Source organism: Mesoplodon densirostris, chromosome 9 (genome assembly GCF_025265405.1).
Source record: "Mesoplodon densirostris isolate mMesDen1 chromosome 9, mMesDen1 primary haplotype, whole genome shotgun sequence".
NCBI lineage: Eukaryota > Metazoa > Chordata > Mammalia > Artiodactyla > Ziphiidae > Mesoplodon > Mesoplodon densirostris.
The window spans coordinates 113149513-113162521 of NC_082669.1; the positions used below are offsets into that span (position 1 = coordinate 113149513).

At 55.7% G+C, this 13009-nt stretch overlaps 1 protein-coding gene across 1 annotated transcript in view; it reads right to left on the reverse strand.

The window, feature by feature from the left end:
• Positions 1–13009, reverse strand: part of PTPRN2 (protein tyrosine phosphatase receptor type N2) — a 686072-nt gene that overhangs the window by 246342 nt on the left and 426721 nt on the right. The window contains 1 exon segment of the mRNA XM_060107962.1: positions 8956–9020. Within this exon segment, the coding sequence (XP_059963945.1) occupies positions 8956–9020 (65 nt within the window).

Consider the following 13009-nt stretch of genomic DNA (forward strand, 5'->3'; position numbering starts at 1 on the left):
GCAGTCAAAGAAAGAAGGGCCACATCTGCCTTGGGGCCAACACAGAAGAGGGGGCCCCTGTTACGTCAGGGATGACAGAGAAAGCGGGCCCGGGTCAGGAGGAAACCTTTTCCAGAGCAACGCAGCTTTCACGGAGGCTTTGAAGCACCAGGAGAGCAGTCGAGTGACCCAGGGAGAAGTCAGCACGATGCATCGGCGTGTGCCAGGGTGGGTGCCCACCTGCAGCCCAGGGCTCATGATTCACTGTCCCAGCCAGGGCTTACTGAGTTCCTGCCACGTGTCAGGAGGCACTGGGCGACAGCGACGCACATGGGGCTCACTCCGGAGCTCACAGGCTGAGAGACAGACTTGAACTCACGGGACTCAGCATACTCTGGGGAACGCCACGGAGGAGCCGGGCAGGAGGGAGGGGACGGGGGAGCCCTGGGTGACACGCACCTTCTCAGCAATCCGCCCGGAGCAGCTCCCCCATCCCCCGACTCCGGGATCCCCAGGGTGGGTGGGGTGGGGGGAGAAGGTTCTGAAAGCACCGTCCTCAGCGGGGCAGGAGGGCTAGCACCGCCGGCCTGCTATGGGCTGAGCCGCGTCCCCCTCAGGATGGATAAAGTGGAGTCCTGACCCCCAGGATTTCTGGATGCGACCTTTACAGAGGGGATCAATTTACAGTGAGGTCATTAGGGTAGGCCTGAGCCCTGGGTTCCTGCAGCTCCTGCAAAGTGACACACCCCTGATTCACCCTCCCCTACGGGAATCTCGGGCAAGAGTTGGAAGACGCGTTGGCGGCTGGTGTGGGGCTTCCAGGAGGACAGGCATCTGTGGGCAGGAGACCAGAAGCCAGCTCTGAGGCTGACCCTCCAGTGGACCCATCTCCAAGTGACAGGAGCCTCTGGGATCCTTTCACTAAAGGCGGAACTCAAGACTCTCCGATTCCAAGGCCGGCGAGCCTCGGGCTCGATTCAGGGACGAGGCTCCAGCTCTGGAGGTGACCACCTGGAGGGCGTTTCCGACCTTAACTCCTCTGTGCCTGGTTCCCCATCCGTGAAGTGTGTCCGCCTGGCGGGACCCTGGAGGGGATGCGCGTGGGGCGCCCAGGACGGCTCGACCGAGCCCGGCGCGTTGGCACCTCCGCTGCTCCGTAGGAAGCTGGGCAGTGGGGAGGGGTTTGCCCTGTGTGCCTGCCTCTAGTTTTCTTCACCCTCCTTCAAGCAATTCCGAGTCTTACGGGTTGAGGATTGAAAAGGGGTTTCTGGAATATTACATTCCGAGGGCTCTTACGAGCGTCTCCAGAGTTCAGCTTTTTACATGGAAATTAACTTCTGATTTCATGCTACCCGGCTACGTGGCAGAAGCTGCTCACACGTTATTGAGACGGATGGCCCCTCTGTGTGTTAGGGGGACGACCGTCCAGTCCCAGCCGGACCACGGCCACTCCTGGCAAGGAGACACACATCACGCACTTTCTAGAAAAACGTGGCTGAAATGTCAGAAAGGTGGGGGGGACACCTGAGCTGCCGCTGCCACAGGCAGACGATACTTATTTCATTTTCCATGACTATTTACCTTGATATTGAATAAAAATTGAATCTGTCACCATAGCAACTGCCTCATCACACGGCACCTCACCTGCTTTAGATCACGAAAAGTACTGAAAGGACACCCGTGGGCCCACGTGACCAGCTGCTTTATACAGCATTTCAGAAGAAAAGGATGCCGTTTCATAATAAACTCATATTTGTCAATATGTCAAGTGCAGTTAATTATATCGAACGTATTTTCGTGTGATTTTCTTCACTTTGAGAAATAAGAGAAGGGTATGAACAATGGTGGCTAGGGCTGCGTTGGGCGGAGTGTGCTGAGCTCCGAGAGGGCCCAGCCAGCAGAGGTGGGGATGTGTCACCACGGAAGGGGCCGTATGGCTGCCCCTGAACTTTGACCTCTATCACGACATCTCAGCCCCGTGTGGGGAATCCTCGGGGCAGCTTCCGACAGGCCGCTGCAAATATTTTAATGCAATTTCATGCAGATTTCCCTTTCAAACATAAATTAGGAATACTGACAAGTAAACAAGCTTCTCTTAGGACTGATGCACATTTTGCATTGAGAAGAGAAACTATCACTGTTCTCTGTCTAGAAACACAGATTCGAATAAAATAAGGGAATGGGCACAGAATTACAACGCTGAGGAGCCAGAGCCCACATGGACAGGCACAGGGCGGGGCCCCTGGTGGCTGAGGACACCCCTTGCCCCGGGTGACCGCTGGTGTCCACCTTCGGCCCTCTGGGCACAGCCGGCCTGAGGCTGGCAGGGGTGCGGGAGCCGCTGGGGTGGAGGGTGGATGGCAGCCCCGCCGAGGAGTCCCGGAGTCCTTACGGTTCCAGCGCGCACTTGGGAACACCCGGCATCATCTCAAACTCAACTCGGAGTCTTTACCCAAGAGACCCTGTCAGCTCCGACTCCGTCTCCGTCTTACTCGTTATACTTAACTGCAAACACGACCAACTTCTCCTTCACGCACTCTTGAGTCCGCGGCTCTGTCTGTATCTGACAAGACCCATCCTCCACCCGTCACAGCTCTGCACCTGCCCGGGGCGTCCGGTGGGATCCCTCCAGGCCTCTCCTGCCCCTCTGCTGTCCACACACACCAGGGCTCTTTCTCCTGAATTTCCAAATATGGGCCTTGATCTGAACCCAGGATATTTTAAATTACTTATTGCGTCCTGCTTGTGCATATACACACAGCACCGTCTTCATAAATATGTGATGACTCAAGTTATTTGAAACATTCTCTACAGCCACCTGAGAGCCACGCCACGCTCACATGTGGTGGTGTTTCCTCTTGCGTCCTCACTTATTCAAAAGCGAGTATGTGCTCAGTTACTTTGGTTGCATGTTTTTTCTTTATTAAAACTAAAAAATGGTATTGAAGATAAAACGACAAAGAACTATACACACACACTGAACCAATATTTATCTCCCAGTGTGACTCTGGTCCTAGAATTATGTGGATGTAACCACAGGGGAGACTTGGTGAAGTGTACATGGACACCTCTATACCATCTTTGCAACTTCCAGTGAATCTATAATGATTTCAAAATAAAAAGTTAAAAAATGGTACTAACAAAAATTTTGGAAAAGGAGAGAACTCGCTTATAATCCCACCAACCCTGTTCTAGAGCTGACCTCGCATTTGCACGTGGTCCTCCAGCCCGGATCTGTGGGCACAGACAGTTTTCACAGCTGCCCTTAAGTTCAGAGGTGTCACAACGATTTTTAGTGAAATCACTGAATCCATTTATTTGATTACTATAATATAATTAGTTACCTTCCTCTGTTTTATACTTAGATCAGTTTTGTTTTTTCCAAAGCTTTGTTTTTTCCTTTTCTTAGCTAGTGAATGATACTCTTAAGATAAAATTCTGGGAGTATGATTACTGATCTGAAGGGTAAGTTTTTTGTTTTGTTTTGTTTTGTTTTGGCGGTACGCGGACCTCTCACCGCCGCGGCCTCTCCCACCGTGAAGCACAGGCTCCGGACGCGCAGGCCCAGCAGCCATGGTTCACGGGCCCAGCCGCTCCACGGCATGTGGGATCTTCCCGGACTGGGGCACGAACCCACGTCCCCTGCATCGGCAGGTGGACCCTCAACCACTGCGCCACCAGGGAAGCCTGAAGGGTAAGTTTTTTTAAAGCAATAGATTCCCACTGTCATGCTGCTTTCTAAGAGTCGAGTTTAAGTATTAGCACTTTTGATTTTATTAAAGAACCAAGACTATTACCCGTAAGCCCCTCTGTAACCACTTCCAAGGATGAGGCTTCGGACTGGATGCCTGGATGTTACCGGGTACCCGCAGGCTCCTCACTGGAGGGTCCTCTGACGCATCCGCCCCCCGGCCCCCGGCTGCCACGGGGCTTCCTGCCTCACCGCAAACTTATCTGCCCCCCCGGCCCGAGAGCCAGTCATCTGCTGACACGGCCACAACGCGCTCCCACAAGCCAAGTGCCCCATCGCCTGTGAGTCCCGACTGCACACCTGTTGGTGTTTACTAAGCGTGCTAAAGGCAGGTGTCGGCTCCATCCATGCGTGAAGAGCGACACGTGGGGGGTGACAGCTTCCCCTCAACCTGATGACCACGTGGAGCTCCGTCCCACCATCTTCGCTGGAGGCGGGGTTACTCTGTGCCTTCTTCACACCTTGGCAAAGGGCCCTCGACATCAAGTCATCCCCCGAGTCCAACCAGACCTGTGGTCGGGTCTCCGGGGACTCGGCTGGACACTCACTCGCCCGAGGGTCCCCGTGACTCGGGCCATCCCCGCCTGCATTTCTCTGCCCACTGATGTGTGATGCCCAGTTGCTCTCAGAAATCCCTAAACCACTGGGCTCAGGTTTTGATAACGCTCATTAAAGCAGCAGCATCCCTTCCAGCAGACGCGATGACCGAGTGGGGTCTGCAGAGGAAACGAGCCATTTACTCAGACATCCATCACGGACCCCGTCCCACCTGCTCGGTCTCATGGGACGGCTGTCAGGCGCACACAGCCACCGACACACACATCGCACAACAAAGTCACACTGGCTTGTGGGGGGAGGAGCATGACCATGGCTTCGTAGACCCTCAAGGGGCTCTGGGGATCGACACAGTCTTGGCCACAAAAATCCTTTCTTTGGACAAAATCCTACCCAGGACCCCAAACAGTGACTGAGCAAGGGGAGCTCATTGGGTTAAACCAGAGCATGGAGGGCGGTTTGCTGGGGCTCCACAGCCTTCCGCCCCCGTAGGGCAGAGCTCTGGAAGCCCAGGGCTCTTTGAAGTACCTGAAACCAGGTCTGACATCCCACGGCATGAGTGGTGGGTGCAGGACACACTGCCCCAAACATGACACCTTGGCCGAAGGTGTCTCCAACCTTGTCCACCCCCTTCTCCCCGAAGCAGGCCCGAGACCCTCGTGGGAGCTGTGCCCGCCCTGTACCCGCTTGGCTGCAGACCCACCTCGGGTCCCCACGCCCCCTGGTCCTCCCCACCAACCCAGCAGAAGGCGCCTGGTCTACCCACGTCCGCAGGCTTCACTCCCTGACGTGTCCCGTGAAACTCAGATTAAATAAAGGTGCTTCTTTGCTCCTGTCGTCTGTCTTCATCAGTTTACCTTCTGGAGCCGAGGACCCTCAGCGGGTCCGGAAAACTTCCTCCTCCCTCTTCCAGAACCTGCGTGGAGGCCTGTCCCCTCCTGCCTGACTTTGTCTGGGAGGCAGCCCGTCCGGGGCTGAGCGGGGTGTCTGCACCGGGAACGCGCTGATTCTGGGCTTCCCTGGCGAAGCCCCGAGCATCCCGCGGCTGCTCTGAGACTCCTGCTGAAACGTGGGCAGGTTAATCGTTAATCATACTGAGTTTATCACACTATCAAGAACTTAGGAAGTCATGACTTATTTCAGATACACCTTGGAAGCCATACTCATGGAAATGCTCGCCTGGGGACAATCATCTATTTTTCTTCCAAATACTTGAGTTTTTCTTGGTAATATCATAATCTCCCTTTGGAAGAAACATGACTTTATTCATTTGAAAAAATGTGAATACTTTCAAGATATCAGAAATTAGATTTTGAAACACATCAAAATACCACCAATCTATCAGGAACGTGTGTGTCTACTGTAGTCTGTTCATTTTCTTTAAATTTTGTTTTGAGATATTTCCATTTGGCTTAAAAGGTTTTAATTCCTCTATCTGTCATCACATGTTGAATCACAAGCACCAGGGAGACATTCGGTAAATGCTGTTAGATTTCGAGGAATCAAACTCTGCTTTACTTTCCAGAGTCAGGAATTAGAGACATTCATATCAAATACGTTTCAAAGAAAATCAGAAGCATCAAAATCAGGCTCAATACTGCAGGAGGCAATTAAAATTAGAAGAAGAAGTATTGTTAGCTTTTTAAAAATATCTCTGCTCCCGTTTTCAGGATCCAAAACTCACTCCAAATATACAAACGCTCCTTCCCTCCATCCAGACTGGAGACTGGTCAGGCAAAGCTGCATGGAATGTGGGTTCTGGGCTTGAGAACCCATCAGAATGACCTCAGACAACTTCAAAAGTGACAGCAAAACTGCCTTTTGAAATGGAAAACTGCCACGTGGGAGAGGACAGGAGACTGGAGAGCTGGTCTTCGTGGACCAAGGAAACCCCTGGGGCCCTAAGAAGACGAAGGCGGCTCAGGGAGAATTAGGGTGGGCAAGCCTCTCACTGCCACGTTCCCATCGGTGAATGAAGTATCAATAAATGCTCTGGGACATGGCCATTTTCTGCCCCCAGGGAGGGTGAGGTCAGGCTCCTGGCCACTTGGGGACCAGAGAGGAAGTGGATCAGACTCGATGAAAATGCAGGAGTGGTGCAGCGGGGGTTCTGTTCTGCCCTGTGCCCCCCGCACCACCTCCCGCCCCCAGTCTAGGTGGGACCTCCTGCCCCCATGTGAGACGGGCACCTGGAACGGGCAGAGGATGTCCCTCTGAGGTTAGGTTGTCATCTTCACAGACAAGCCAAGAGCAACTCAGGCTCCCAGTTCCTGGACAGCATGTCACCAGCTTCCACTTCTGAGCCCAGGAGCTGGGGGCAGAGCCAGGTGGTGGCGGGACATTAAGAGCCCTGCTTTGCCCAGGCTCGGGGAATGCGTCACAGGTCTCCAAGCACAGAAAGGCAGGGGCCGGCGGCTGTGCGTGCCTGGAACACAGCGAATGGGCCCGGCTGCAGGTAGACTCTGGGGTCATCATCATACAAACAGTATAAAGGCCATGGCCTCGGGGAGACGCAGATCCCACAGAGAGAGGCGCTCAGCGCAGCCGGGCTTCAGAAGAAGGTCAGTCGGCAACGCTCAGGACAGTGACCACTGCAGATGGGCCGACAACTGAGGTCCTGGGGCCGCAGACGGTGGACCCTCCAGTGGGCAGTGGGGACCAGGCCTGGCCGGGTGTCAGGAGCAAACAGGTGCCGACGTGTCCGCACGAGGGATACAGACACACGTGGGGGTAGCTTTGTGATGAAGGAGACAGGGAGCCAGTGGGAGGGGAGAGCGCTGACGTGGTGAGACCAGCGTCCCGGGAGCCCTCACTTCAGTGAATCGGAAAACACTGGAGCATATCTGTGTGCTGACCGGATGGGGCCAGGGAGACGGAGCAGTGGCGACGCAGGAGAGAGGATGAGAGGGCAGGAAGGAGGCCGTGGGGGGCACCGTCCCCAGAGGGAGGGGGTGTGGGCTCCCCGAGGGAGGCGCGGGTCTCCGCGCAGGGATGCAGGCAGCAGGTCACAGATGGGGCGGCCGTGTGTGCGTGCGCTGGGTGCTGCCTGCTGGGCGCAAGGAGGGTCGTGGGCGGTGAGCAACCCGCTCTGGGATCTGTGCCTGTGACCTCTAGTGAGATGAGTCTGCAAAGTCCTAACACACCGCCTCCACCCTCCCCGCTGCCCAGGAACCACAACCACGGGGCGGGCGGAGGACCGGGCAGCTCCAGGCACCTCCCAGCCCCTGGCTCTGCATCTCCCACCCTTGGCCCTGCCTGCCCCCTGCTCCAGGGCGGTCCAGCCCGCTTCCACGGAACACACTCCCTGCCCCCCGCACAGGGAGGGGTGAGGGTTAGGCCCAGCGCCTGAGCTTCCTCTGACCCCAGAACACCAAAGGCCCTAACCCGAGTCAGTCTGGATTTGCCCCCGGCCGCTGGGCACCAGGGCTGCTCCTGCAGGAAGGACACCTGCTGAGGCCGAGGGACAAGGGGGAGGGGAGGGGCCGCGGATCAGAACCTTCCATCGCGGGCCTGGATCCTCTGAGCCCTCCGGCCCTTCCCGCCAGTAGTCACTGCACCCCATGGGGTACAGATGGTCTTAGGGACCCACAGACTCCCGGCATCCCCCTCCCCCTCCCCGGCCACCAAAGTTACTGTGAGTTTTGGGAGAAAAGACCAGGATTTCCTCAGCTGTCAAAGCCTCATCGACCCAGCCCCGCGCTCTGATGAGTCTGCGGTCACTGAGCTTCCTGTCCGCGCCGTGCCCGCCGCGTGCCGGGAACACGGTGACTTCAAGGCCAGCGCCCCCTGCGAGGCGCCCCCGGCAAGGCACCCGCCCGCTGCCTGCAGAGCTGGAGGCTCCGTCTGTGGAGGACCAGACACTAAACAAGTTCTTATTTCAAGAGCCGGGACTCGTGATGGCCAAGTGGAGCCTCCCCCAAAGACAGAGGCTGGCCTTCGAGTGGCTCCGTGGGGGCATCTCCGCCCTGGGCGATCCGGAGCATCGTAAATAAGCGCCCTTAATAGTTAATTACGGTCACGGCGGGTGCCGTGAAATCTGGGATTTCAGACGCGCGAGCACAGACAACCGCCCCCGAGAGGAGTCGCGTCCGCAGTCCTGCGTACAATTCATTAACTGCCCGCGATATGGGGCTCAGGCGTCCGCCAGGGCCTGGGGCTGAGTGCCCTCGGCTCTAATTGCTGATGGAGAGTTTGGTCAAGTACCTGCTTCTGAGGCCAGCGCGGCGACGTTGGGACACGACGCCTCTGAGGGTCATTAAATTTATCAGCAGTCGTCCTCCTGTCATACCCCACCCCATACATGTCTTTAACAAGGAAGATGAAAGCGTGCCCCCCAGACCCAGAGGAAACAGCAACTTCTCTTGCTATACAGACTCAGCAACTGAGAATCGTCTGAAGGAGGAAGTACACGCTTCCGTAGGAGCCAATGTTTTCTTAGCCATGAGCGCTTTTTCTTGGGGAGACACCGAATCACGATTTCAAAGGCAACCAAACAGTGCCAGACGAGCCTGGCGTGGCGCATCAGCACTTCCGCCAACGGGACGGGAGGACTAACCCGGCCCAGACGCCGGGGCCCCCGCCACCACAGCCCCCCGCCTGGCGCCGACTGACCTCCGCCCCTGGCCCGAGTCCGCCAGGCTGCCCGGACCACACTGCCCGCAGCTACTCACCGAGCTGACTCCGGTCTGAAGAACTCTCAGTCCAGACATCTTTTCCAGTTGGTCCTTGTTGTCAGCTGTTAGGGGAAATTAAGAAGTAAGCGGTCAGCTTTGAGAGGCAAGCATTCTCCAGACGCCCTGAGCATCTCCCTCTGCAGACACGTCCATAGTCACCGCCAGATCGCCATTTTAACGGGTGCTGTGGACAAGCCTGGGGCGGAAACCGGGGCAGGGGGCTCCCCACCGAGGGGCCGGCAGATGTAGGGCCAGGACGTGAGTCCTTCCAGCTTTGCCCACAGAACGTGCACAGGAAATTCACAGCATCCTTGTCAAGACTGGTTGAGAAATGGGCAGACCTGCTTGGCAAACTGTAGAGGCTTACTTTCGAACGATATGATGGTTACAAGTATATAATCATTGGGAACTGGGTTCCATTCACAAGCATTCCGCGTTCACAAGACAGACTCGCTAGCAGGCAAGACTGAACTGCGCCTTCGTTCAGTGAGTCCTGGGAGCGGCTGTACCCCTCTTACTCCTACCCCAGGAGAACATCCTATAATAATGTGCCTCCACCACAATCAACCCTCATCCTAGTTTGCTCCTTAGAGCGAGGAAGACTCTCCAAGAATAAATTACCCTCCATGTCAGACCAAGCGGATTGAGCCCTGGAAACAATTAGCAGCCGGAGAGGAAGCCCAGTTGATCCCGATGCCAGCACGGCAAACCCACCAGAGGCGGTCCCCACCTCTTGGAGAGGAAGTGTGTCACAAAGCAATTGACCTTGGTTTACGATTCTGTAGAAGTATTCTTTCGGATAAAGCCCCTGTCATTTTGGAAATGAAAACCAGAAAAAAATAGATTTTATGGGAAACCCTAAGAAGGAAGAGTGCATTGCAACGTGATTAATGCAGAACAAGATAGCAAGAAAATAGCAATTACTTTCACCTCTTACTGTAAAACACCTACGTTAGTCTTGGGTAATGAAATGATATCTTTCAGAGGGATACAAACCGGATCCTGCTATGGCCCGCCTCCCTCGCCTCTGGGGCTCTCTCATCGTCTGGTAGAAAGTTTTCCTTTGAACAAACCAACGTTATTTCTTACATTTAGGTAATTATGCATGCACTGGGGCGGGGGGCAGACGCCAGCCTGGGGTTAGAGCACCAGCACTTTAAGAGCCTCTAAGCTGGGGGGCGCAGAGAGGGCGGGGGGGGGGCAGTGGCCCAAAGGTAAACCTTGAATGGACGAGAATATTCTTAAGAGACAGAGTATAAAGCAATTGATTTTCATGTTCCCCTGTGAACAAAGGAGGCATTTTGCTGAATGACAGGCCCCTTGGGGATAATAGTGAGCCTTCAATAGGCTGAGGGACACAAAGCACAAAGTAAAGATGGAAATGAAAAGTACTCCACTATCGCTGCCGAGAAGTGACAGGCATTCCAGGCTCAGGAATGAACAAACCAGCCGGGCAGTAAGATGCAGATGACCCAGCCCAGGGGTCAGCAAACCTGCTGGGAAGGCCAGGTGGAGACACCTGAGGCTCGGCCACCATGGGTCCCCACCGGGCGGGCAGTGTGACGGCTGCGGGGACGGGCCCGGGGGACGAGGGACAGGTCCTGGCTGTGTCCTGCACAAGCCCACGGAGCCCCGAGGTGACTGTGGGCCTTGCTCGCTGCCTGAAGACCCGCCCCCCCCGCCCCTGACGCCGGGCAGAAGGCTCTGTGCCTGGGCCCTGTCCCCGTTCCACACGTGGCGGGAGCGTCAGTCTCAGCACAGCCTCCCTGTGTCCCCCAAGCATCACTGCCACCGGCCAGTCCAGGGTCCGGGCTGGCTCCTCGCCCCAGGCCCTGGCAGCCGCTTCCCTGCCAGACACGCCCCCGACCTCTCCCCTCTGTGAGCACAGCTCCGGGCCCCCGAGTGGGGTGCGGAGGGGGAGGGGAGCCGCAGCGCCCGGTAGTGGTGAGATGTACAGGCGACTGGCTGGGTATCGAGGCCTTCTGTCTTTAACGTAATTAACTGCAAGTGTGTAAAACTTAATTTTTCATAATGGCTGTTTAATAACCGGCTCAAAAAATTCCTGAAAAAGTAAAAACGAGCTCCAGTAACCGGTCCAGCTGGCTCCAGCCCCATACGTACAGTACTTTGTTTCTACCCAAAGTCTAGGTCTTAACGTGTCACGTTTCCTTGATTCTAAAATGCGTATTTCCCCGCATCTCAACACGTCTGCAGTCGGGCTGTTCCAGCCACCATCGTGGGAATGGGGCCCACTCCTGACCGACCTCAGCTCATGGCCTCGGAGGCTGCGGAGGAAAGACACACGACCTCGTTTCTACCAGAAAATTTCCCACGGGCACCTCCGACAGAGCAGAAACCTCTAGAAGGGGCATCAGCTGCTTGGAAGGTCACCCCAGAGCCTACCTGAGCAACGTTCCTGATGGCGGCATCATCCTCGGAAACCCATGGGCGTCGCCTTGGAAAGTGACGTCATTTCACCCTCATGGTGACCCATCCCCAAGTGCGGCCACTGCGGACCCTCCGGGCTGACCGCCTCTCAGGGTCCACGTCCTGCCTGAGGGTCCAGCCAGGGAGCCCAGGGACCCAGACTCGTACTGACAAGGGGTTGCGTCTGTTAAGGGTTTGTCACTGAGAACTGATACAGCACTCCACGGAATTGTCCCTGAGAAATGAAAACCCTGGGATGGATGGGACGGACGTGCTGGAGGTGTGTCCTGCGGGCAGTCGGAGTGTCCAGGATCCACTGGAAAGCAGCCCGGATGTGACCTCGTCCCTCCAGCTTCAGCACGAGGGATCGCTGTCTTCCCGGTCGTTCCATTCACCACTACGGGAGTCCCAGGAGAGTCACCTGTTCTGCAGGTGTGATAGATCAGGCGGGGCAGGTGGCCCATCACTGTCACCTGAGTCAGGACGCCACGTCTGTCCCTGTTCTCTTTCGATTTGCAATGTCTGCTCCATCCTTCGATCCTATTATGTTCCTCACATGATGCAGGGTGTTAACCACCCCTCCCCAAGTGGACCTCCTGCAAATAACCACACGCGGGCACACACTCGCGGGCACACACTCGCGGGTGCACACTCGCGGGCGCACACACACAACCAGGGCAGACCCAGGAGCGGCACCCTGCGGGGAGGACCGGTCACTACTGTTCAGCTTTACATTAACCCACAGGTTCTGTTCTGTAGCAGCTGTTGTTCAGCAAGTGGTGAATCTGCCCCCAAAACCCCCCTTTGTCCACATTTCCTTCTATTTTCCAAGGACAGCATGAGCATTCTGCATCTGGCTGAGGCTGTCCCCGCCAGGGGCTCTTTACACGAGAAGCCTCTGCCGAGATGACCATGGGAGCCTCCTGAGGCCGTGGCACCTCCTAACAACTCGAGCCGGAACCATGAATCATGCCACCTTTGCGTCCACCTCCAGTCCATCTCCATCCTCGTCCAGAGAGCGACAGTGCCCCGAGGACCTGCCTGGAGCTGGGGTCCTCTGAGAACCCACCCAGGGCCCCCATCTTCCTGCCCTCAGCCGAGAAACCCCCGCACAGATGGCTGATGCTGTTTCCAGTCACACCTGCAAGTCCCCTTGGCGGCTGGCACGTGCGCGTCCGTGGGACTTGAACCCACTGCTCGTGGTTTCGTGCTCTTTTGCGAACTTCTCAGTCTTGGGCATCAAGTCCTTTTCAACAAAGCCTGTCTCTCTCTTTATTTAATTTTTTCGTTCTTTGAAATTTCTCATTGGTGGGGATGGTAGCCAAACACAGACACTGTAATGGTGCCTTTTTTCCAGCATGTGTGAAAGGTACACAATTTATCTTAAGCACAGCCCTTTTGGGGTTTTTTTGTTTGTTTATCTATATTTATTTTGGCTCAAATTGACCTAAAAGAGCAACAAGCCCAGTAGTCTTGAGCACATTTTGTAACTCTCAGGCCATTCCGGAATCTTCCCCAGCATCATTCTTACACATTCACCATTGTGGATATTTCCTCTGAGACTTCCCTGCACAGCTGCATGGACTTCCTCTCACCCATCCCTTCTGCTCAGTGGGACTGGATC